The sequence below is a fragment of the Scomber scombrus genome, chromosome 4, assembly GCF_963691925.1.
Source record: "Scomber scombrus chromosome 4, fScoSco1.1, whole genome shotgun sequence".
NCBI lineage: Eukaryota > Metazoa > Chordata > Actinopteri > Scombriformes > Scombridae > Scomber > Scomber scombrus.
Window position 1 is genome coordinate 3,601,969 of NC_084973.1, and position 27,212 is coordinate 3,629,180.

Consider the following 27,212-nt stretch of genomic DNA (forward strand, 5'->3'; position numbering starts at 1 on the left):
CTAGCTACACTTGTAATTCAGTCTTATATAAAACTGACATAATCATGTCATCCAAAGAGATGCCTGCTTTCTTTGAACATGGTCAAAACTGGACAAGTTCTCTATAGTTCTTATTTTTCTTTAAAAAAAAAAAAAAAAAAGATTTTGAAAGTGTTGTTGCTACTTCTCAACGGTACAGCTGAGGCCAGAGCCAGAAGGCGCAGTGGTACCTTTAGACATGATGGATGGAGTCTGGCTTCTGAAAGAAAATAGTGCTCCAGTGTTCAGCAGGTGTTCCCATGAATACATGACATGATTTGTCGAGCAGAAATAAGCCGAATCTACTGCACATACTGTATATACTGTGCTAATTACTGCATCATTTGTCATACTTTGGCAGGAACTCTGAACTTTACACGTTAAAGTATGTTTACAGGTGTTGGGGAGGACTACTACATGGAAAAAGTGTTTTCATCTGTGATAAATCTGATACATTTCCTCAGGTGAAAAAATGTGTCATGTGGAGTTAGAAAGAAGTGAGGCTACCATCATCTGCAGCCCACTCTTCATCTCTGCTGGAGGCTAACAAGTCCAGGCTACATTAGCTGCTACTAGCGTAACATAAACAACATATAAGCTTTTTTGAACGATCCATCATAAGTCTGAGAAACTTATAAGAATGCAATATGAAATTGGTGCATTATCCTTGCATGTTAAGTGATGTTTGGCTTGGAATAACATAATTTACTTGGTGTCAAGCCTTATATTGGTACTATCTATAGTACATATAGTATATTTGTCACCCATTTGTATAGATATAGAAAGAAAGAAATTAAGGTGGATGACAAATTGAAGATAAAATGGGTGGAGAAACATAATGAATGTGGATGCTTCCATACAGGGCATGAGGTATTATTGAATAGTTCGATGAGTATGAAAGTGATGCTCATAAACACCTTTTAGAAGAATAGTACAACACAAGTTTTTTCTTCATACTTTCAGTAAAGTTCCACACACTTCTTCAAATCTATATCAAGGAGCACTGCTGCTGTTGTTTTTTCCTTTAATTCATCATCTGTATGTGTCAAGAATTTGTGGCCATATCTCAACATCCACAGACCACTTGCGAGGGTGTGGTATGTTGATTTTAAATGATAAGGCATTAGTTTGTTTTACTACCAGCACTGCAGCTCTTTCCATTCATAGCAGCAATAGCGAGTTTCCACCCAGTGGCAATGAGGAGTGCTCCCATAAAAAGGTGACATTAGAGATTATACAAACAGCATGTAATGTTTTAATGGAATGCTAAATTCAGTTTATCTCTGATATGGACACAGCAAGGAATAAGCAGATTAATTATATAAAAAGAATGACATTTTTGAGATTTTGTGACTGGACATGCTTTTGACACAGCTTGAAACGTTGGGTCTCCTGACAACAGCTAAACCCAGGCGTTCAAGTAGACCCGTGCAACCCCTATACCAACACTAACTCTTACTGATATTAACAGAATTTACTGAGAAAGATGCTTAAATGCATATGTTTTTTCTACAATTCCTTTTCTATAATTGTTTAGGGCCCCTGTCCAGTTCTGGGTCCCCTGAGTTATCCTCGTTAGCGACCCCTCTGTTTCCATTCAAAATGCATTACTCAACATTGGTGGTCTTCCAGTGCAGATCCTGTCTGGTCAGATTGAACTCACAATAAAATACACACAGGTTTTATATAAAATGGGACAGAAACTTAATTTTTCAAATTTTTTATTTAAGTAGATTAAAGAAAATTGCAATGAAAATGGTTCAATTAGTTTTCTGTGACGGAATGTGAAAACTGACACAGCGAACTCTGAGAAGTACTCTGATTGCAGTATTTGTACAGTCACTCAGAGCAGATGACCATCCTTGAATGGAGAAGACTAAAGTTACAGATTATCTTTTGCCTTTTCAGACCTTCTTCTCCTCAGTGAATCTGTTTTTCAATTCAAATTTGATTTACTTTCATTTATTTAGAAGCCAAATTTGGCTTTGTGACAGTTCCTTTTGTATTGTAGCTGCCTGAAAAATCATTGTGAGACCAGAAAGTGGTAAATACTGGTAAACTCAACACAATATGTACTCCTTCAGTCTCAAAAAGGTGTCAGTAATTTTTTTTAAAAGGTGAAAAGAAAAGAGAGAAAAGCTTGAAATTTGTACACGCACATTTTCAGGTCAAAGTAACTCAAACAAATAACAACGAAATATGACAACTACAAAGCAAAATGAGATGTGAACATGAAATTATGCAAAACAACCATTATTTTGTGACGTAATTGTTGAGAAATGTGTGGTACCTTTGAGCAAAACCAACCAGAGGACTCAAATAAATGCAAAGTCATTACATTGAATAAAAAATAAAGGCCTTTATGGAAATAATAAATAGCTTAAACTGTCACCAACATGAATTACGACTTTGAATAGGAATGAACCTGCACAGAGCAAATTAGGGGGGGTTAACAATGGCTTGTTTGTGGTTTCTGTCTCAATCATGAAGTTCAGCTCTTCAAAACTAAAAATCTCTTCAGCTCCTGATTTGTCAGCCCTGCATTTGTTGCTTGTATCCACAGGCTGCATCCTGAAGTGGTTTAGCTTTGAGTCCCATCTTGTTTGAAGTGATGTCTTATAAACTTGTTTAAGTCCCAGTAGAGGGCAGACTATTCTCGCTCAGTGAACAAACACAATTTCCTGTCGGAGAGGCACTGAGTTGAGTCCAGGCCCGCGGAGGCCGACCTGAATCACAAAGGAGATGAGTAAGCAGATACTGCAGAAGAGGCAAAATATACATCAACAGACTGGATCATCTGTATCGTTGGTTACGAAACAAACCACTCACAAAGAAGAGAAGGAACCGAGGAAGGAAGAAAGGATAAGACCTTTCAGTCCCAGTAAGACGTGCGGCAATAAAACAGAACATACTGTATATCACTCCTATCAGTCAAAACCTCTATTTATATGTACACAAATGTGTCAAAGCAAAAGTGTCCATGAGAAGTCAGCAGAGTGTCTGCTGCTCTCCGAAAAACACATCTAGTACATCTGCACCACCTCAGTTAAGACTAGGTCAACCATCATTGTGCAATGTGCAGTAGAGGAGAGTGATGCCACAGAGGGCTGAAATATTCAGGGTTTTTCTTTCTGTTCAGGTTCAGCATCCTGTCCACATAGTGACAAATCCCAGACCCCTGGACCACTCAGCTCGTAGTCAGATCAGATTTTGCCGGCAGCTCCAGACTCTCAGCAACCTCTCCTAACTCATCCAGCAACTCTGTGAACGCTGGCCGTCTGAAGGACTCCAACTTGGGAAAGCAGAAAGAGAAAAAGTCTTGAATATAGTGGAGTATGAAAGCAAAATTGCATTTAAAGGTGCAGCGTGTACAATTTAGTGGAATCTAACAGGATGGACTAGGCAGAAATGAATTATGATATTCTTAAGCATCTTTTACTTAATGTATAATGCCATGAAAATAAAAATTGCTGTGTTTTCATAAGCTTAGAATGAGCCCTTTTTATCTAAATAGAGAGCAGGGTCCTCTTCCATGGAGTCTACCATATTGTACTGCCACACTGACTCTAGAGAGGGTCTTTTGCATTTTCAGCAAGTTTCACAGTCATCATTGGTTCTTTTACACACTTGGAAGGGAGATGAGGGGGTGAGTGGATGAGTGGATGGGTATATTGAATTAGTTGCAATCTACAACTATACCACTAGATGTCACTACATTTTACATACTGCACCTTTAAACACAGTAGCTCAGTAAATGTTCTTAATTACTTCCCAGCACTAGTAATCTTTTGAATACGTACAGACTTGTCAGTGTACAGTATGTCCACAGTATCTAAAGCATTAGTGTTAATATGGAAATAGGTGGACAGACCCTTAATTGTTTTAGTTTGAAACATCACGTAATGTATTACATATAGTTTATATATTAGTTATTGATTTGTTCATATCATGTATCAGTGTTATGATTGTGTGCCAGAAAATGTCATAAATTGACTTTTTATCCAGTTTTAACCACATTTTTACAATTCACTTTTTAAATCTTGGTCATTTTTAACTTATAAGAGAAACGAGCCGAGCAAATGTTAGTGGCAGCTCGGCTTACAGCCCCTCCAGATGTCCCGCGTCCACAGAACAGCATGTGAGAGACACTGAATAAAACAGTTTCACATTAATAATCAGTGTTTGGACTGGTATTAATCACAGGGTCTGTTTGTTTTGGAGGGAAGGAGACCTCTGTGGATAATTTTGCTGCCAGTAAAACCTCCTGAACGATGAACACTGAAGTAATCCTAACCAGGAGAAACTGACGGTAATGGTGGTTGTTTAATAATGAAGACAACAACTCCCATGATCCCATGCTACTTTACAACATATTAAACTCCATTTTTTTGTTGTTATTTTGATTGAGAGACCCCAAAAGACAATATTATATATTGTGCATTTAAGTCTTTTATTGACCTACCATACAGCAGTTGGTTGCTAACTCCAGGAGACGGTCAGGACAGTCATTCACTAGCTCCTTGAATGCTTTCACATCCAGTCCATAGTCCTGAAATACATTAATGTCAACAATCACTACAGGACAGCACACTATGTAGAGTAACATTACACGTTTTACAGAGGATGCGTCACATTCAACACATACACATGCTGAAACTTCAACAATGAAGATTTGTTTCTGTTTCACACCTTGGAATGGACGACATATGCTGCTATTCACATGACACGTGTATTGCTCATACATGATACATAAGTGTTTGTATGCCAATACTTAAAATTAAAACCTGCTAAGGGCTGATTTATACTGGCATTTAATATTCATACATGTTATAATTTCCATGTACTTAAATCAAGGATTAAAGCAACAGTTTGACATTTGGGGAAATATGCTTTTTTACTTTCTTGCTGAGACTGAAATGAGAAAATTGTTACCACAGAGAGAGATGAGATTGGTATTCGGCTCATTTTACTCAGAGCAGGAAAGCAAATAAGAGTTCATTTCCCTGAATGAAAAATTATTCCTTTAAGTCCCCTAGAAAACTACCACATCGATTATTACAATAAATAAATATAATCAAACAAATTGAGGCAATATCAGCCAGTGCTGAAATGATTAATCGATTAGTCAACTGAAAGAAAATTGATCAAAAGCAGTTTTTAAGAAAGAAAAAAATCCAAATATTTGCTGGTTCTATGTCATTCATCATTGTAAATGTAATACTTGAGTTAGAGCTTGAGTTTCCATCCAAAAATAATTATTAGTGGCCCTAAAAATCTCTCTCTCTCATATGGTAATGGTAAATGGACTGTACTTATATAGCCCTTTTCTATTCTTCCGACCACTCAAAGCACTTTTATACTACATGTCACATTGCGGGTTGCTAATTGAGCTCTACCTGTGTTCTGGGTAGTATCTCTGGGTCAGCAGGGATCCTGGCCAAGATTTCACACAGCACAATGCCAAAGGAGAAAACATCCACCTGGAACAAGTAAACCAGTAACAATATAAGATACAATAATCTGTGTTATATCTCTGACAGATTCTTACTTTTTGCTAGTGAAGACATTCCACCTGGAGCCATGTTGTATCCAGACATCATGTATTGGACATTGAATGTGTAAAAACATACTGACCATACACTTTTATATAGAATTTTAAACATTGTAAGTTTTACAGCCATTCTTTTACATGGTAGCTTTTACATGGTAGTACCTTCAATACAACAAAAAGGAGTAGATCAATTACCTTGCGGTCGTATGGCTCTCCACGGAGCATTTCAGGGGCCATCCAAAAGGCAGAGCCCACCAGTGACAGCTTCCTGCCAGGGTCTTTAACTGGCAGCTCCACCACTTCCCTGGCCAGGCCGAAATCTGTCACCAGGGCCTCCCGCCCTCGAGACGTCACTCTTATCAGACAGTTCTGGAGAAACACAAACAGGGGAGACAAGAGATGAATATTCATTTCACAGGTTAATACAACTGTAATGCAACATTCTGCCAGCAGAGTGCAGTGTAGGACCGGTATTTGAATTGGCTGCAATCATCAACAGTTTGTTAGTGTCAGCTTTATCTTGACTTTTAAAAAGTCTTGATCTTTGAATGTGCTTCCACTGAGTAAGCATGTGTACTCTGGAACACCAGCTTCCAGACAAACAGTCTCTCTCCGGTCTCTCCGCTTATCAATGGGCTCAATAGGATCTGCTGTCAGCACCTTTCCAGCACACTAAATAATTCACCCCCACATGTGAAGAGACTCAGCGCACAACAGAGACTCGGTTTGGCAGCATGTGTGCTACAGAGGAGGCTGCATCACATCAGAGGCAGGCCGCACTTGATATCAGATTTTTAATAAAAAGTTCATACTTTATGTGGAAAAAGGCGAACCGAGGTTGTACAGTTGGAGGTGTGAGGCAGAAGCAGACAGCGGGGGAGTGCAGAGAGCTCAGAGCTGTGGTTGCATAACTACATCGCCTGGCCTGAGGTGTGTGTGATGTTCATACATGTGTATAAATCACTTTTTTTCTGTCTTTCGTGTGCACAGGTTTCAGTTTTGGTGTCTTTAAGGGTGTATGAGTGACTGGGTGTGTGTGGATGTGACATCTTCAGCATCTGGCATCCATTGCACGAGGAGCCTTTTCCTTCCAGTAGCCTGTCATTACGAGGCTCTCCTGGGAAAAAACTTCAATCTCAGACATCACCTCTAAATTTAGCCTGGCCCCCTAATCTCTCTGCCAAGGAAAGCAACAGTGTGGGGAACAAAAATGGAAAGCGTTAGTGGATACGGAGAGAGAAGAGAAAAAAAAGCAGTTTGTAAGCACTAATTAAATGGGGCCTCAACTTCTCTGAGAGCATACACTGTCATTCAAGTTAACTTGCGGGGTTACTGAGGCGTATTCACAATGGCTGCATTGGTTCAGGGGGCTTTGGAATGTAATTTAGCTTTTGGACGTCCTTTAACTTTGGCCTCAGAAGTTTCTCATGTTCAGCCACTTAACTGGATTTGCTACGGATGACTTAATCCCAGCCAAACTTTCCTCACCCAAATTTAAAGAGTAAAACACTCCCCAAAATGTTTATGGCCAGGATACATCTTTGACACAGTATTCAAAAGAGAAACAGTACATGTTCCTACTTTTTTGATCAGATGTTTGCTAACATAGGCGTGTGTTTGCATTGCAATGATTACAGAGTGACGATCATTGAAACCATTTTGTCATACTTCATCAGAACATGCCTTACTGCACCACACACAAACCCAGATATTACATAAAATGACTAGTTAGGGCTGTGCAGGCCCTTTTGTATTTCAGGGGATTATTATGATTTTTCTTTGCCGAGTCCAAACATGTTTTTGAGGTGCTCAAAAACTGATGAAACTTTGCACATGCATCTGAAATGGTGAAACTAGAAATGTGATATGAGTCTTTGGCTTTAGTGTGCCAAGTTGGCTCAATAGCACCCCCTGCCCCCCTAACAACTTTAAAAGTCAAGGCCCTAACTAAAGTTTGATGTAGATGAATGATATACCAAATCTGGACAAAAAGCCTCATGGAGTCATACCGTAAGCCCAACAGGAAGTCAGCCATTTTGAAGTTATTGTGCAATTTATGCTCAGTTTTTGCCATTTACAGGTGTTGTACTTTAGCAAACTCGTCCTAGTGAATTGACCAAACAACTTCAAACTTGGTTGGTGACATCTATAGGCGATGTTAAATTTGGAGTTTTTGTGGAACACCCTTGCATGACGGTCAATTTGCATGTTTCTCCATGAGACCGAAAGTTATTGTAACCACTGGAATTCCAATCCAATCTGCTCCAAACATTACCTTGCAGAGGACCCACTTCCTGTATAGATATAAAGGGCTCATTCTAAGGTAACGAAAACACAACAAATCTTAATTTCAGGTGATATTACACTAATTAAAACTTATGAATTGTATAACTTCTACACACTGCACTTTTTAAGTGTGTGGCCTACATCTAATAAGCAGAAGCATAATGTACATTTAGTGCATGTTTTCTTGCACCACATAGTGGACACAGGAAGTTATATTTGTCAGCTTTAATTGAATTGAAATATATTAGGTGCAACTTGGATGTTGTGTTTATCTTTCCCCTATAATCTAATAACTTCCATTGTTCTACAGACCTTCATTTTTTACGTTGCTGTTGGTAAAGATATTAGCGTAACACTCTGGCCATACACTGCTTGAAGCAAATACTCGTAGTGTAAGGATGGATGAATGGCTTGCTGTGCCAGAACAAATGAGATTAGTGAGCCAATTACATTGTAAGCTACTATAATTCATTTTACTCACACAGCAGCCACAGTAGATTTATGTTCAAATACAGAGCACAAAATGTTACCCGGGGGACAAGAAATAAAGGTCTAGCAGACAACAAACATAAGGCAGCATTCACTGCATTTGACATATCACCTTATGAAGATGTTAATAAATAATACATTTTCCCAGTTTTAATCCTGTGTCCCTGGGTAAATTGTTCAGTTATCATTACAATATGTGATTATGTAGTTTTACATCATAAGCCTTCCCTTCCTGTAAAACATTTTTAAATGTTTAATGACTCATCTTGGACTCAGTGATGTTACGACTGCTCAGACCACAATCAACCACTAGTGGGTCGTAGTGGCTACAGAGCAGGATCATAGAAAGAAGCATGTGTTACATAGAATGTGGTTGAGGTCTAATTATTTTCTCATCTTCCTGATGAGAGAAGTCCTTTACAGCTTTGTTTCTCTCCACAGTTTTATCACCTGTATTTGCTAAACCCCGCCCACATTTTAGGGATCCAATCAAATGTTTGATTCTTGTGACGTGCACCTTTTTATGTATTCTGTTTCACTGGGAAATACGTCACAGTGCTAGCTAAAGACATCACACCAACTTCTGAGAGAAACAAGTGGCTTTCACCTACTGCATGTTAAACTCCCTCATCTGCAGTTTGATATTGGGCAGGTAAAAGCGATTTTTTTTCTTTCTTTTTTTTTTTTTTTAACTTAAAACAGCTGTCTGCTGATAATGGAAACAAGGTTGGTGAGACTGTAACACCAAAACCATAACCTAAATATGTAGAAAAGTGTCACATGTTTGACACAAAAATATTGGTTAGTGCAACTTTAAGTGTAGATTTTCTAACACTGTAATTACCAGGATATTGTGTAAAAAAAATAACATATCAGTCAGGCTCTAAATCGCATAACAATTATAAACATAGTGGCTTTAAAAAAAAATGGATGGTAATTAATCTGGAGTTTAGGGGACAGGAAACCAGAACAATAAGCTTAAAACAGAGGCTATTAAGCTCTGCAGCGCTTGGTGATAATCATCACTACATGAAAACACTTTTCACATTACAGTTATTTGATCTATTGTTTGATGAAAAAGATTGATTAGTGCAACAATCATTCAATTATCAACCATTCATGGATCCACATTATGGATGGATCAATCCCATTTCTGTAGCCAGAGCGTGACGTAAATCAACTACGTTCAACCATGTGAATAAAGAGAACCGGGACAAAGCCGAACGAGTTCCCTCAGGGTGACGTGCATGGTGAGAAGGTCTGGTGGCCCCTCTTCTCATACAAATCCTTTGCGCATGTGAGTGCGGACAAGTTACGTGTGTAGCAACAGCACGTAGTTAGCAACAGTCTATTAACATGACAATAGTGACTGTCATGTTGCCTTGTCCCTTTGCATTACTGACTATTTCTTCTGTGAAGCCTAGCAACAATGAGAGACAGACATGCACCTACACAGTGTGTTCACAGACCAATTCCACACATACACACATGCACACACACAAACACATACCCACGCGTAAGTGCATGATTTTCAGTCAGTAAAATGTGTTTTTAATGTAATACAGAAAGGCCTGAAAATCATTCGCTGTGTTTGATTTTAAAAACTAGTCTAGGTTTACCACACACTTTAGATCAATCGTGTAAATCAACCCCTGTAGAGAAGCAGAGTACTTGCATTTTCCTTATTTTACTGTGATTGTGTGCACTCTGGTACTCATTTGGTTTTTCTATTCAACAACACAGAAACATTTGGTAGTTAAAGAGAGAACAAACAAACCACAAATTACATTTGTGGTAAAAAAAAAAAGCAGGGCCTGGAATCCTGGGTCCTCGTAAACCCTGTCTGTCAAGCTTTTCAAGTCCACAATGAGAAGTTTGTTGCTTCATTTACACCACAAATGATCTTTTTTTTTTAAAGAAAAGAAAACCAAAAAGACAGGTGGGGAGTTAAAGGTGATGCACGTGTAAAAAAGTGACTTGTTACGCTACAAGCATTAGGTACTACTACTACTACTGCTAGCTACTAGCTGGCTACTAGCTGGCTACTAGACATTAAGCTAGAACTGATGTTGATCTGTTGCTAATTTGTTTTTTTTAAGTGTTCTGACATTTCACTGCTGCTTTAAGGTGTAAATGAACAACCACAGAGTAAATAGGATATGATGCCGTAGAATTTATCTGACAACACAGCAAACGCAGCGCAAATCAAACTCTTGCTAGGAATTTATTGAACAAAAGACGACACTTAATTCAGGCAAAGTGATCGATGATGGGAGATCCTGAACCTCCCATATGGTGAGAAAAATCTCATTAGACATAAAGAAGCAATGGAAACTAAGGAGTCTTTGCCAAATGACAACAAAACACAACCCCAAATTAATGACATGGCTTTAGATTCTTGGCTTTATTATGTCCACCACTTTGGTCCAGATTAAAATATGTCGACAACTAGCAAATGGACACTTCTGACATTTAGGATGAATCTTAATGACTTTGGTGACCCATTTTTCCTACTACTTGGGTTGTTGTGACATTTGGTTCACACATTCATGTTCCCTAAAGGATGAATTGTAATGACTCTTTATCTATCTAATGACGTTCCCACGAGCATCAGCTTTACTTTGTGTTAAGTGCTAAATGTTTGCATGCTAACACGCTAAACCAATATGTTGAACATAGAAAACATTAAAACTGCTAAATATCAGAATGCTAGCATTATCATTGTGAGCCTAATGTTACATTGAGTTAGCGTTTTGATGTTAGCATTTAGCTCAGGTACAGCCTCAAAGAGTTGTTAGCATAGCTTTAAACTCTTGGTTTTGTTATGTTATAGATTATATGATAGACATTTTAGTGGGGTCTCAACAATCGGCGTAATTATTTTATACTCCTCACAGTAAGGCTGCTTTTTATATGACTATCGACAATGTGATTGTTTTTATAATAACACAGTAATAATATATATTGCTCTGCCTCTCCATTTTTTTTATTCGTCCAATAAAAATGTAAAATGTGAACATGAAGTAATTCTGTATACAAATATAAGTCCTTTATTTATTTCAAGAGAAAAAACTTAAATGGTCCTTAGATCACAGAGTAAAAAATGAATTACATAATTAAATAAACAAAACAACAGGAGCTTGTTCTTGTACAGTTACTGGGACACTTGGATCTAGAGGCTGATGTACACCTGTTTTTGTTTCAGGTAACCTGATTGTCACAAAGTATTTCACACACTGCCTGTGGTATTATATTTTAGTTGTTGGGCTGTAGTGCGTCCCCTGTGAGGTCTCTGTGGTGGCAGACTGATAGCAGTAGTGATAACAGCTGATGAGAGACGAGATGAAACTTTAATGACCCTTGTGCGGGTCCACGTTCTGGACTGCTGCAGCAACAGAACAAAAGGACAAAGCGATCGAGCGACTGAGGGTCTTACCTTAGAGTTGAGGTCTCTGTGGTAAATGTTCTTATAGTGCAGGTAGATCATCCCTCTGCTTATATCACAGGCCAGGTCTACTTTCTCTCTCCAGCACAGGGGAACGTCTTTCCTGACCAGAAGCTCTTCCAGACAGCCACCATTCACATACTGGAGTTAGGATGATAAAAAATTGTTGGATTATTTCATCTTTAAAAAAGTAACACATTTATTAAATTGCTTATATAAATAAGAGGCGGACACAGCTGGACAATATACAAATATTAGACTGTCATTTATAATATACGAGTCATCCTTATTACTCTGACGCAATGACTCGCCCCACCTGACAAAACCATTGATTTAAGATCACTGCAGATTACTGCCAGGTCCACGTCTGGTTATACAATAAACGCCTGACTCAGCTTCTTGAGCATTTCATTATCGCTATTAAATCATATCAGTGTAATCTGTTGTTTTTCACTCAGAACAAAGCCTGATTGTGAACATACACAGTAATGATGACTCACAAGTGGCAAAAAAAAAGCAGCTCGACTCACCTCTAATATCGGATAGAGTTTGTCTTCTTTCACACAGATTCCCAGATATCTAGAATATGAGGAAATACATTGATTACTTCTTTTTATCATTATCATTATTATTATTAAAGTCGCATGTTCCAAAAAAATCTATTAATGTAGTATTTATTTAAAATTCAGACATGTCATTTTTTGTTCCTTAGATTATTGATATATAGTGTTTTTTCATTTTGTGTATGAAATCAAGTTGATCATGATAGTGATGCCTTAAAGAAGAGCTACAGTCAACGATGAAACACACTTAAGAAAGATACAAAATGTAGACCTTTTAACAATCAGAGGCCACTTGATTCACAGAGAAACTAACCATACCATATTTTTAACCTTTAAACAAGTTAATAAAAAGCCAAGATATATTCTACCCATAAAATCCCATGAAAAGACCAAAATAAATAATACCATCAATACAGAACTGTATCCCTACTCTTTCTGTAGCTCCAAGCCTGTGCAACTGAAGACTTAAATATTTAACCCTTGCATACTGTTAATATTCTGACCCCATTTAAGTATTCTTTTTTATAATTCCTGCCTATGCCAAATTTTGAACCACAAAATGAATATATCATATTGTCTTATGGTTTGACAGTATTCGTTTATTTTTTAATGGTGGATTCATACACATTCGGTGCTAGGGAGTATTTCTTACAGCATTACAGCGTGTGTATGTGTGACTCATGAGTAAAAACAAACTGCAGTGTGTGTGCACTCATGAAGGAACATGTCGCTGAGTGTGATGGTGTGGCTGATTTATATGTTTTTAATAGTTTGTGGATGACAAAAAGCTCTGAGGAATAAGATTTAACAAAAGCTCACTGGTTCCATTGAAAAAAGATAAAAATCTGCTGTTTAAGCTTCCAGTTTATATTGTATGACCATGTGTCCACAAACATGTCGACAGATGTCCTGCCTGCCAGGTGTGTGTAATAGTGCAATGATACAACTGATAACATGTATTTCATTGTGTAAGTAAGTAATTAGTAAGAAATCTAAACCCACTGAGCTGAAATAACAATTTATACTGACTTTTTATTAATTTTCATCCTTCTGACAGGATTTTTACACTTTTCACATTTTATTATCAAAGGTAATATTTTACAAAGAAAGACCACCTAAGCAACAGTATTGCGTTTGGTCCTGGGAACAATGGCCTTGTCAAACATCATTTACACGCACTTTGTGTTTGTTTTCAGCCCACACAGAGTGCGCAGGTTAGTGTGTACCAGGTACTGACAGTATTGGACTCCCACATCGCTTTCATCACAGCCTGCTGTACTGTAAGCCGTGACCTCAGCAGATAAGCTGCTCTCTGATAACCTTAACGCTGCGACCTTACTAAATGGCTAAAATAAGATTGCTTAGGCAAACATTATGCCTGCCTGGCTTCACACTTTATGTAACTGCTGTAGATGACAGGGACAGTGTGAAATAGCGCCAAGGTCTAATTTCATTTGTGTTGACTGCAGCTGCAGCAAGACTGTGCTTTATGGCTGGTGTAGCCTGGAGCCACTGGTCTCAGAGACGAGGAGCCGACTACAGAGCTCTGGTGACCTCACTACTTTCGAACTTCTCTGCTGTGTCTCAAATCACATACTTCTGATAGTACACTGTGTACATTATGTTTATACTTTTGTAGTGCACAAATTTCGACAGGTTAGTGTTGTCTCAAATTAAACACCGAAATGATGATTAGCTAGTGTTAGCAAGCTAGCATTAGTATTCGCGTTATCGTTCGCAGTACCAAATCATTACACGCTGCTAAATTAACCCAAGAAGCCTACTGATGGCTTATATCTGACAACAGTATAGTGGAGCTTAGTGTAAAAACACACGTATAATGCATTTGTATAACACGGCAATGTTCACTGTTGTTACAACGTCCTCGGCCGCCACTTCCTGTTTGAAAAGTGGTCCCTCCCCTTCTGCTACGGAGCCAAGATGGCGATCATTTAGGATGAAAAGTGTCCTTAGTTTTTGACCATTTTGAGTGCACCATTGAGTGCACTTATGCACTATAAAGTATAAGTACAGAAGTATGAGATTGAGACACAGCAGTAGTCTTCATCATGTGAAGCATTTTATCAGATTTCACACAGCTCCCTCTAGAGCCATGAAAGGCTTTGTATTACTTTTTACACATTTCAATAACACCCCCCAACACTTGAAAACACCCTGTAAAATAAGCAGGGTTTCACTTTAATAGTGCCACCAGTGGTCAAAAATTCAACAGGGTACCTTCAATTTTTTGAAGTTGTATTATTGGTTTGGAGTAAAGCAGTGCAGACATCACTTCAAAGTGCAACTAACATGCCAAAAAGAATGATGTAAGTTTTATAGCATTAAGGCTCACATAATGGTCACTGTGATAGATTACGCAACTCAGTCAAGTTTCAAGTGTCTGCTAATAGATTTTCATATCATACTGGGAATGAATAGAAGCCAGTGTATGCCTGGAAAGATAAGAAAAGTCCACAGTGAAGTTTCAATTACGCCAAAGGGGTTTAGCTATGATGTAAAGTACAGACTAAACCCTACAAATAATATAGTCCTTTAAATTGATTATGGTCATCATATAACGGAGTATAATTTCATTTAAAATTTTAAATCTTTACCACTATCCTGTTCTACAACTACTGTAGCCTACCTATAAATACTGCTATCATATTTCAGATTTGGAGGTTGAGATGAGGGAAAAAGAGAGACATTGAGAGTGTGATGTGTAGGCGGGTTGAGAAGTCTATATAAGTCATATTGAGGAGCTGCCTTGGTTTAGACTAACCATGAAGTCTTCAGGACATAGTGGAAACTAAGTGGGACATGAACAGTTGTACCTGACAATGTTGGGGTGGGAGAGCTTCTGCAGCAGGCTGATCTCACGCACAATGCTGTCCTGATCCACGTCATTTTTGTAGATCTTCACCACCATCACCTTCCGACTGGTACTGTGCATCACCTGAGTGGCAGACAGAGTTGGTGTCTGTTAACAGCACTGACTGTGGAAGTAGTAGAGGTAATAGGAGCAGTAGATTTAGCAGAAGTGATGTAGAGATACTGTGGTGACAGTGTGACAGCAGTTTCCAAGAAGATCCTCACGATTTCACTCATGAGAGCTCTGACTTCCCCAATTACTCATCACCCTGTGGCCTCTTTCTAGCTCATTTCATCAGGGACAAAGCCTGAATGTACAGTAATCAGATTTCCTTGTTGCACTAGCTCCAGCTGGGGTTTTACAAGGAGTTATGTAAGGTCTCAGCTGGGGATGAGTATTGCGCCCCCATGGTCTTCAAGCTGGTGGGCCAATCAAAGAATGGCAAGAATGTCCCAATTAGTGGCTGGAACAAAGCAAGCTTTGATGGTAGTTCACACGTAGGCCAGCAACAAGGCAGAAAGTGAGGGGAGGACGCTAGAAGGAATACCTTATAGACTTTGGAGAAGAAGCCGCTCCCAATGAGCTCAGAGGTGAAGTTTTCCCAGAACTCCAGTTTGCGGACGGCAGTGCGGAGTTTCTGCCAGCGGTCCACATGGTAGTACTTGTCTGAAGACTCACCGCACAGGGTGGGACTGGTGGGCTCTGAGGACACGTCCACATCACACATCCTGGAGATGTCTGCTGGGAAAGCAGAGAGACATGTTACCCTTTAAAAGTTGATACCATGACTTTTTTTAAAGAACCTTTGACATGCTGACAGTTTGTGTGCTGGTTTTATTCAATTTACTCATTTTCAGGCAAGAAAATTTAGAACTATAGAAAAACAAATACAACAGAAAGACACAATGTCAAAGGGCTAGTTCCACAAAATTATAAGTTTTAGTTTTAGTTACCCACATTTCGAGATATCTGAGATTTCTTCTCCCCAATACAAAGGAGGCGAAAGGAATTTAGTTTGTGCTGCTAAACTTCTTTTCAAGGGTCCACTCCTTGTAACCAAAACCCAACCCAGGACTCGTGGGGTCCCCATGTTTTACCATGGGTCTGTGTCAGCTCTGATAACATGGTGAGTCATAGTCGTTAAAAAAGAAATGTATTGCTGCTATTTTTGGTTTTTCTCTCTGTATTTGAGTCTTTATGGTTCGACCACATTTTTGGATCAGGTCTACTTGTCCTCAGTAGACCTGGTCCAAAATGAATTTTTGGACCCAACCTTTGAACGACAGAATGTGCTTTGAACAGGTCATATGGACCACTACTTTAGCTGAAAGTAGTTTTATTGGATATGTTTATTAGTAATGAAGATTTCTAATTGCAATTATTTTGACTGATATTGCAATTGCAATATGACTTACACTATTAGATGAATTGATAATGTTCACATCATTATTCTCATTTTGATTGAAAAACCTTTTAATAGGATTATGGTGGGATTTGTGTAGGGACCTGTACCAAACAAAGATGTTCTCTTAACTCTCTAGAATATGATGTATAGGCCTGGACATCTCTATAGCACCAGAATACCTAACTTAAAATGGTATTTTGACACACATTTCGCCTTTAATCTGCATACCAAGGTAGTAGGACTATCTCTCATTGTTTGAAATAAGGACTACCATTCAACACAGGAAAATAATGACACTATGTTTAACCTATATTATTAAAATCACTGTCCACCTTTCCCGTTGTATGTCCTGTTGTCCTATCAGTAACTATTGTTCTTCTGTTAGCTGATGTCTTGCTGAATAGATAATCATGACACCAAACCATCTGACAAGTAATTTGGATAGGAAGCATTTTGAATTCTACACCATATATGGAAAAATTGTAGATAAAGGTAAGGCTGTGTGCTGACTTTATAAAATAACATTATTGTTCACTTGTCACACAATTGACAAGCTAACAATAGTGACGAGCTTTTGGAATTTGATCGACCATCCTTTTATATCAAAGGGATAATGAGGTGTTATACTGAGTGAAAAATGCTCCAAATTTAATCAGATGAAGGATGAACTGGAACAAAACATCATGTATTCAAGTGATTGACTTTTTATTCACACACAGTTTAAGCTCCTGTACCTCATCATCTTGCTAAAACATAACAGGCATGTACTCTCTGACTCTGATTCATATTCTATATCTGCTATACACTGGCACACAGTCGATCAGCCCAACTACATTTAAAATAATAAACTCATCACGCCAACACAAAAACACAGTGTGACAACCGAAAGGGTGATTTATGCATTTAAACTTATGAAAGCAACCCTGGATGAAAGAGAGGGACTCACAAAAGGTCTAATCTCACTCACCTACTTATTAGCTGCATGGATGAGGCAAAGTGCTTCCACTTTACACAGTGAAACAAAGAAGGTGAATAATGTGAAGCTGAAAATAGAGGTCGGAACGACGGAGAACAGGGCCGGTTACTGAACGCAGACACTGTCCAGAGGGGGTCAAGTGAGCTGTTTGTCTTCAATGTAGGTATAATTTCTTTTATGACAAGGGCTCATATGTAACACATGTTGTGTATTATGGCATGAAAGAGGATGATATTAAAGTAAATGTGCTGCATTGATCGGCGTACAGGTTGTATGGATGTGAGTGAGCTCGATGTTAATTTTCATTTTTTTCAATGTACTCCACGGCAGTGAATCCTAACCAGAGAGGGTACTTCTGCATTGGCCAGACAGTTACATGGAAAGATTGTGAACTAGCTGAGCGAATGTGAAAAAACAGAAATCAGAATTTGATTAAAATTAGTGTAAAAATGAACCACCGCACATTAAACTGACTTTACTGTGACTTTATTTTGAGCCTTCAGCTTCCCCAGGTTCGCTCAGCAAAATTATACAAGCACACACAGGTGCGATAAAATACATTTGTGTCACATGACCAACCATCACAATCAAAGTGAATATACCACAAGGGACACAACACCAATAATCTATCACCTATATCACAAAATACACCCCTTAAAAACATTAAAAGGTCAATGCTACATTATTATGCTATTATATTATCATTATATCAGTGGTATAAAATGATCTTCAAATGACAATAATATTGTTTATCGCGATTATTTCTGAGACAATATATCGTCCAATAAAAGTAGTTATCGTGACAGGTCTAATGCTACACAGTTCTGAGAATGACAACATTCTACATAATATAAACATCATAAGAAAAAAATAATACTAATAATAGACTCCTGACAGTTAGTTGTAACACCTGAACACCAAGGTTTGAGATTCAGAGGGTGTGAAAACCAATTAGCCAGTGAGCAGATGTCTAAATAGTTAACTGAAAGTAACAGATAAGTAGTTGAACTATCCAAAATCAATGTATAAATGGTTCAAATAGTTTCAATGTAACAAATGTAATCTGGCCAGATATTATCAATTCAAACTGGCACTTCCTCTTACAATGTGATTACTGACTAAATTAACAAATGAATCTACCTAAGCATCCTTTCTTACAGCTGCTACAAACCCCCATTTTTTTCTCTCATCAGGGGTAGTCCTGACCTAATTTCAGCCACAGAGGACTGGTGTGACAACACTGAAGAGTCAGAGTTTGTTTTTTTCTACAACAACAGTCTCTTTCGCCTTTACACTGACGCCGGTGGAAAGCACACGCTGACACGCTAACACAATTGGCAGGGTTTTGTCAATCAAGCCGCGGGGGAATCAACCCGGGCTATTCATGCTGCTTTTGTTCATTCGGCTCCCGGACCAAACAATCATCACAGTCTCAACTCCGGCACTGTCAGAGAGAAACGCTTACAGTGCAGCCCTATCATCTAGCTGTCTCTGTCTCTCTTTTTCTACTGTCTCAATCCTTCATTTCTCCTTCCTCTCCCTCTGCATTATAGAAAACAGACCTATATTTCAAAGCAGCTGTTCCTAAACTCTTTCAGTTGTACTTCCCTTTTGGAAGTACTGTAGCATCCTGTTAAATTGAATAGAAATAACATGATTAAGAACAAAAGCTTTCTTTCGATGCATGTTTTATATCTGTTTCTGCCCTGCAAATGAAAAATTCAAGTTAAACTTTGCACAAATTGCTCAAAATTTGATGCACAAAAAACAGAAGTTTCTCATATATTGTCAAAGGAAGATGGGCTTCTTCTTCATATTTTGGTCTTGACTGATGTGTTTGCTTGATGAGCATCACATGGCCTTAAATCTGTCGCATTAACATGCTCCTTTTTGTTGCCTGAATCAGTGTTGTTGGCTTTCCCAGCATCACTTGTTCCAAATGAACACATTTTTGTCTTGAAACACATAGGTGCTAGAAATAACAGTAAGTTGAAAGCCACTGATACCTCATGCAACATTTGCAAAGCTGATTTAAAAAAAAAAACCTACATTGTTTACATTGCTTTGTCTTGTCTCCTTGTCTTTTTAGTTTTATAATATTTTATAGTTTTATAGTATCACCTTGCTGCAATTCAGTAGAATGCCATAAAATCTTTGTTGCATGCACGCTCGCATACATGCATTAAAAACACTATAAAACGTTGCTCCATAGTGCTACTAGTGGTGAAAAAAAATCCACAGGGTACCTTTAATCCAGGGGTCTCAAACATACAGCCCACGGTCCTAGTCTGGCCCACTTGATAACGTTGCAAAGTATGAAAATTGCAGAAAAGTAATTCCAATTTTTCTGCTGCTTCAGAGGTTTTTTCCCCACTCTGACCAGAATACAACTCTCTGAAAAAACTGAAACATAATATTGTTGAAATTGCACTCATTTTTCTTAGGACATCTCAGGCTGTTCATCTGTTTTGTAGGTCATTATGCAATGGTTTTACTTGAGATCAAATTGAGTGGTATGTGGCCCTTGAACTAAAATGAGTTTGACACCCCTGCTTTAATCAGTCACTGCAAAAAGTCTTCAGCAAATGCTGTTTAATCCTGTTCGAGTGCCATTTACTTATCCACCCAGCTGTGTGGCCCACAACTTACATGTAACTTACTGTCACTCTCACTTTGTTCTTTGGCAGCAGATGCTCTGATAAACCCACTGTACACTTCCTGCTCAGCACCCAATAGCACACAGACACAGTTAGCAGCTAGTTGGTGAGTACAGGAGACAATGATGGTATTCCAGCATTCCAGTCACCATGGTAAGCAGGACCTGGCACCAAATTTATTTGACTTTTTTCCCCACTTTAGTTGGAAATAGGCCACTGATTGCATCAGACTGACTACATTCACTATTAAAGGTGATAAAACATCAGTGTTGTGCTCATATACTACAGCCTCATATACTAATAATGATATGTCAACACAAACAAATGAAGCTATGCTGAATTCAAGCATTAATGTCAGCCTGATTACATAATTTCCCACAGCATTTTTTTTTCTTTTCCATTTGACAAGTGAAGTTTGCAATTTGTGCTTCCTTTCCTTTTTCTCATCCAATATTTTGTTATTCCAGGATCTGTCTCTTACTCCATCTCTCGCTTTTTCCCATCCACCGTTAGCTCCATCCACACCAGCACATCATGACCACACACCGTAGAAAAGCATGGATACCCCATCTGTGACATCATGCGTAGGTTTTTGAACATTTTGTAGCCTGCAGTTTGGGTTTACCACTAGTTATGATCTTTCTGGAGACAGAAACTGCACATTTAGGCAACATAATAAGAATCTAGCCAGACATATCAAGAGCTTTACACAACTGCATGGATTTAATGAGGTATATAGCAGCAGACATTCATTTGACGTTTGTGTTTTTTCACACATGGGATAGGAAGGTCATATCAGCAACATCCAGGAAACATGTCTATCTGTGGTGAAGAGAAGTTATCACAACCCTCTGTGAGTTTGACCTGCGGCTGACCACTAGAAATATCAGAGCCGGCCATCGCCACGGTGACGTCCTAGCTGATAAGGAATGTCAAAATCAGTTCACACCAAAGCGAAAGATTTTTTTTTTCTCCTCCAGAGAACCATTTTCCAACACAAGCCCTCTCTCTGGGGAATGTTCAAAACATCAGACTAGGATGTGATGTTAGCTCAAAGCAGAGGGTGTGTGCCTGTGTGTGTGTGTGTGTGTGTGTGTGTGTGTGTGTGTGTGTGTGTGTGTGTGTGTGTGTGTGTGTGTGTGTGTGTGTGTGTGTGTGTGTGTGTGTGTGTGTGTGTGTGTGTGTGTGTGTGTGTGTGTGTGTCTATGCACTTAGACCAATGACTTCTGAGCAGCCCCCGAAGAGCCGTGTCACCTCCCAAACAGAGACTCACGTCATTAGGTGACGTCAAGGTGGTGACTCACTCAGGAGTTCACACTGAAATGATAAAAGTCACACCATCGATGACTCAGTCTGCTTTCCCCTTTTTTTACACCAAATGCAGCAAGTTTTAATGAACTTGATGAGACGCTACCCTTCCCAGACAACAACACACTAACTGGCTAAAACTGGTCATTTCCAGGTGCAAGCCACAACAGAACTGGAAATGAATGCCAGCAGAGTCTCTTACTGACATTCTAGTCTAAGCTTGGGTGTGGATAACAGCATCCTCAGAGCCCCGGTGACTTCAGGGATAAAGTATGCGGGCGATGAGGGCAACTCCACCACAGCAGAACATTAATCTGCCTTTAACAGCCCTCGAGTCATGACATTTTTGGCGGCGGGCTAATGCTTTAAAGCCGAGCACTTAAACCGGCCCGGGCCAAGCCACAGTAGCTGTTAATTGCTTCATGGATTTTCCAAAGCGAGGTGATACTCGTTTCAGAGCCACAGCGTCCCCCCCCCGAAGTTCTGCTTTCATCTCCAGGATTCTGAGGGGCAGCCATGGCGGGAGGGGGGTCAGGGGTCTGTGATATGTCAGATGGGTTGACACCAGATCAATAAGGGGACAGCCGGAGCTGGACCACACATATCTGTGGCTCCCCCTCTGGCGTCAACTGCAACTTGGTGGTCGACAGAGCAGCAATGCAGAGTTACATCACTATTGGAGAACATTAACCACATGTTTACACGTTAACCCTTACACACTGTTCAGGTCAAATTTGACCCGTTATGACATTTGACAGCGTTAAAAACACCCCAAATGTCTTTTACTCTGAAATTTTACGACTTTTCCTAAAGTGACCAAAAATGCACAATAATGAACATATTTTAGACTGTTATACTTTTGTTTAGGTGCTACAAATGTTCCATCCATTGGTCCATTGAGGCTGTTCTGGGTCAAATTATCTCCGTATCTATTGACATGTGTTTTAGTGAAATGAATAGTTCATAGTTTTAATAAGATAGTAGTTATGAGGATTTCTTTTTATGATGTAGCAGTGAAGGCTGATGGCTCTAATGGTTATACAATAAACCCCACAGTTCCATTAAGTTCTTGTTATTTTCACTTTACAAAAAAAATATATTTCCATCATTATTGCTTTGTTATATTTTCATGTTTTAGGTCAAATAGGACATGATATTGTGTGATAGGAGCTGTTTTCAAGGTTTTTAATCAAGGTTTAATCACCAATTTATTGATCAGTCAGATTGGCTATTGATACATTTCAAATAGATCTGTGGTCCAACATTTGTTATGGACACTTTTTATGAGGGGATTCTGGGTCAAAATTGACCCAGAATATATGTAAGGGTTAAATAATATAATGCTACTTTTGAGTTACAAACCTGAACAGTGCACCGCATCCTAATGAGCTTGGAGGTGCATCAGCTTCAAAAGGCTATATCACAACATTATGTAGGAGATACCATTTGGCATGCTAGACCTTTATGCTGCTATGATCCAAAAATCATACTGCATTACTAATTTGGATGACAGCTTTAAAAAATAGCAATCCTCTGTGCTCTGCTCTGTGCTATAAGCCTGAGGCTGACTTCAACTGTATAGATAAGGATCCATGCAGTTCGATCATTTTAAATCCCTTCCTGACTAATGCAATATTGACTTGGTCGCGTAAACGTTATGAAGAGTGGTCTACTACTGTATGTGCAGGAGTACTTTCACAGAACTCCAGTGAGTTCAGTGTTCTGTAATGTAGAGCTTCATTTCAGTTAATGAATAGGGCATGATGCAGGGTCACAGGTAATGCAATCACTGCTCTCCATGACAGAAATACTGTCCGTTAAAGGTATACTGTGTCATAGAAGCTGCTGCTCTAATAAGCAAACCACTTGAACATACTTAACCTTAATGGATAAATCAAACAACTGCAGTCTGAAAATGGCTTAAAAACATACACGATAGTTTTTCAAGCTTGAGTTTGTCCTGTATTTGATTTCTCAGCTTGAGATCTTTAAAATCTTTCTATATCTGAATCAGTGCAAAAGTGCTTTTAGATATTTATTGGAGGTGTCCAAATATGCATTAAAATAATTGGCTTTAGAAAGCAATATGTGCGAAGGTTTTGCTTGAAGATATGAGTAACTTAGTCAATGTACTTGATACAGAAGAATGCAGTGTGAGTTCGGATGAACAAACATAAGCGGTCAAAATAAGTTGTTTTTTTATAAAGAAATGTTTATAAATCAACATTTTTATGTTAAGTGAAGCCACGTTTGCTATGCATAAAGAACAGAGGGCTAGTGACATTAATCAAACCAAGGAAGTACAAATTTAGGATTACGTTGTACATGATTTATACTTACGTTTATTTATTTTTTAAAGCAAAAATCTTTATGTGGCAGGTTGAAAATCTGGTATTTAAACACTCAATGTTGGTCAATCTGAAATGAAATCTTAATTAAATCTGAAGGTATTCATTTGTCCCAGTTCAGTTTTATGTAAAAGCATCTAAATCCAGTCCTAAATACCTATATTAATTTCTTGCAAAGGTTTTTTAAAGTAGCAGTTTAGATTATATATATATATAAATGTCAACCAGTTCATCGGAGCTTTTGAATTATTCTGAACTCAGTTCTCTTGTAGGTCTTTACTTGGAAAAACCCCTTGCCTCAGGAAGTGGTACATTATACATTTCTTCTTCTGTGTTTTTCCGCTCCGCTGACCTCACTCACTATCTTCATTTACGGTACTTAAACTCAGGTTACACTGTTTGTTCTTATCTGGAAACAGTCTGTGGTCAACTCAGGGGCCAACATCAGCTACCTCACACTGTATGATCTTCATTTCTCTGTTTCCCAGAACATCCAAGTGTCAAACTAAACAAGACGGATACAAATGGCAAACAATGTTTCCTGTTTTTATCGCACAACGCCTAAGCTATAACTGTCATGATGGTGGAAACACTCTCAGATACAATAAAATAAGTGTTCTGGCTGTAATTTGATCTGCCCTGTGGTACACCTCCTTGGTGAGGTAGTAATGTGGTTGTTGTTGCAACTCTAGCTCCGAGGAACAAGACGTCATAGTTTTGGGACACACTTTTAAAGGGTCATCTCTTGTAACTGATGTGCTAAATTATTAGATGGGGGAGGGGGAGTGGGAGTCAGAATACTTTGATTAGCCAGTTTTATGATTTGGAAGGTGAGGCTGAGGTGAAAAAAAAATTGCATTGAAGCTTTGGAGATGGTGCCTCTGCCTGTTTCACTCTTTCAGTTCTGTTCATCTGGTTGCTCTTGATAAAAAAACAATAGATAGTGGCTAGCTGTAATGTTGGTTAAACAAGGGACACCATTTTGTTGTATTTATCATAATTTTGCCAATTGCTAATTCCCCTTTGAAAACATAGGATTTGGTGGATATACAGTAACTATATTATATTATATATGTAAGCTTTAAAAAAGGATAATACCACCTTAAATTCCTGATTGGACAAACAAATTGTACTAATACATTGGGTATTGGGTAGGGCTGGGTATCGGTACTTGATACCTTTAAGGTATCAACTGAAATAAATCGATACCAAGTAGTATCGAAACTTCTCCCATCAAACGATCCCTGCAATCAATCCTTTTTACACCCAGAGATAGAAAATATGACTATTTGTATGGACTTGGTCACAGCCAATCAACACAAGTATTCTGATTGTCTGAAAGTCTTAATAATTTGAAGACTTGATGGCATTTTATGCAATTTAATGCTTCTATTCACATGATGGGTATTGAATGTAGTACTCAATTGGTATCTGTATCACTTTAACGGTACTTGGATTTGTACTGGTATCATAATTTTTGTTGCAATTTTTCTCATAGTCAAGAAGAGCCCCCAAAGAAAATATGAATAATGTGAGGGAGAGCCTTGCCATTCTATAAACTGAAACAGGTTCAGCCATCCTCCCCACACCACTAAGTTTTTGACAGCCCCTAATAAACACAGCACTGTTGGACATTACAGTATTATAGAGGGAGAGCTAGATACATTACTGCTCAGGAGGTGGTTGCCAGCCTTTTATTAGTTACACTGGCACGCATTTAACTTCTTGCTGAGCTACCAGAACAGCACTGGAAATATCAACGTCCAGCACAACAAGGCCAACATGTATTATTTTAATATGACATCTTAAAATAGGACTGCTCAGCTAAAACCAGCTTGGCATTGTGGGTGTTCAAGCTCGTTCAAGCTTTTGAAAACCCTCGATGCTTGACTGTAACCATATATCTACTGGGCCCCTTCGCTGGCACATGTGACACAAGAGACCAAGCACTGACTGTATGGTTAACATGCAGGGATGTGCTTTGTATACTGTAGGGATTAAACACTACATACATTGAAAACTCGTGTAAAAAACTGAAATCATTCTATTTCAGATGCATTCAAGGCATCTGGGAATTCTCCCCCATATCGGCCAGTATGTCCCACAGTGGTTATATGTGGCATCCAAACAAACACTGCTGATTTTAGCACACAACAGAGTGACACTCTGACCACTTGAGGAAACATTAGGAACTCTATATTTTTTCAGAGGAGAAAAATCCTATCTGAGAACAACATACCACTTGTAGGGATGGGCGAGTGGGCTGGAAACAGTGTCGGAGGTCATACAAAATGTGGAAACAGCACAATGTATCTCTGTCCCTTTCAGCCGCCTCCCACCACCACAACACTGAACTCATCCAACATTTGAGCCAAGTCAACGATGTTTGTCAAGTTCATGCCATGTGAGAAAAATGTGAACCTGTGAACCCAGAGAGCCAACATTCCTCAATGCAGCATTTGAAGCAAGTAAACATCCAATGACAGCTAGATCAGTAGTAGCTGTTAGCTGCTGTTAGCTTTAGCCAGTCGTTAAAATCAGCTACTGGAAGCTTTGTCAAAAGTGTAAGAAAGACAAGAAAGAAAGTTTCAACACATATTTTCCCCCTAAAACCACAATTTGTGTTTAACCTTCCCTTTTATGTAGCGTTTAAACAAAGAAAGTATTAAATTCACACATTTACATATAGAAATAGGCTTAGACTTATTCTAAGCTAGGCTATCCATCCATGTTAGCACTTGCTATCTCCGTTGTAGAGCTCCAGGAGATACAGATTCCAGCAAAACATAGCAGCACGAACCTTCTACAGCTTTACGAGTAAAGTTTAATTGTACATAAATAATTTCAACACCTGTCTCTGAGGCCGACCAAATGTAAATTCAGACATTTTCCGCTGGATTAGCTGTTGTAGCTAACTGCACTCATACTGAAAAAAAGAGGAACCAAAGTTTGTAAAGACTGAAAGTGAGTCAGCAGCTACTTTAGCTTAGTTAGCTGGCAAGTTGAATATCTTTGGACAACACAAGAAATTTGACAACATCACCTTGAAACAATGATTAATTGAGAAAATAATGTTCAGATTAATCAATAATGGAAATAACTATTAGCTGCAGCACTAGAGTAGATTCCTATGAAGCTAGCTAAAAAAGCTAATGGCTACTTTCTGTTTTCTGTTTACGTCATGCCATCTCAGAGATGATTTATGTACATTATTGAACATTATCTGGATTATTGCACAAAATACAATCTGCTGCTACTGCTGTAAGGTACTTAAATGTATTGCACAGGTCTTGT

General features: G+C 38.6%; 1 protein-coding gene across 1 annotated transcript in view; it reads right to left on the bottom strand.

Moving 5' to 3' along the window:
• Positions 1-1,865: 1,865 nt before the first annotated feature.
• zgc:162952 (PKc_LIMK_like_unk domain-containing protein) overlaps positions 1,866-27,212 on the bottom strand; it is a 28,364-nt gene continuing 3,017 nt past the window's right edge. The window contains exons 2-9 of the mRNA XM_062417218.1: positions 15,772-15,962; positions 15,187-15,308; positions 12,320-12,368; positions 11,781-11,930; positions 5,765-5,938; positions 5,415-5,498; positions 4,481-4,567; positions 1,866-3,310 (exon numbers count right to left, since the gene is read on the bottom strand). Of these exons, the coding sequence (XP_062273202.1) occupies positions 3,206-3,310; positions 4,481-4,567; positions 5,415-5,498; positions 5,765-5,938; positions 11,781-11,930; positions 12,320-12,368; positions 15,187-15,308; positions 15,772-15,951 (951 nt within the window). The 5' untranslated portion in view covers positions 15,952-15,962 and the 3' untranslated portion in view covers positions 1,866-3,205. The remainder of the gene's footprint in view (positions 3,311-4,480; positions 4,568-5,414; positions 5,499-5,764; positions 5,939-11,780; positions 11,931-12,319; positions 12,369-15,186; positions 15,309-15,771; positions 15,963-27,212) is intronic.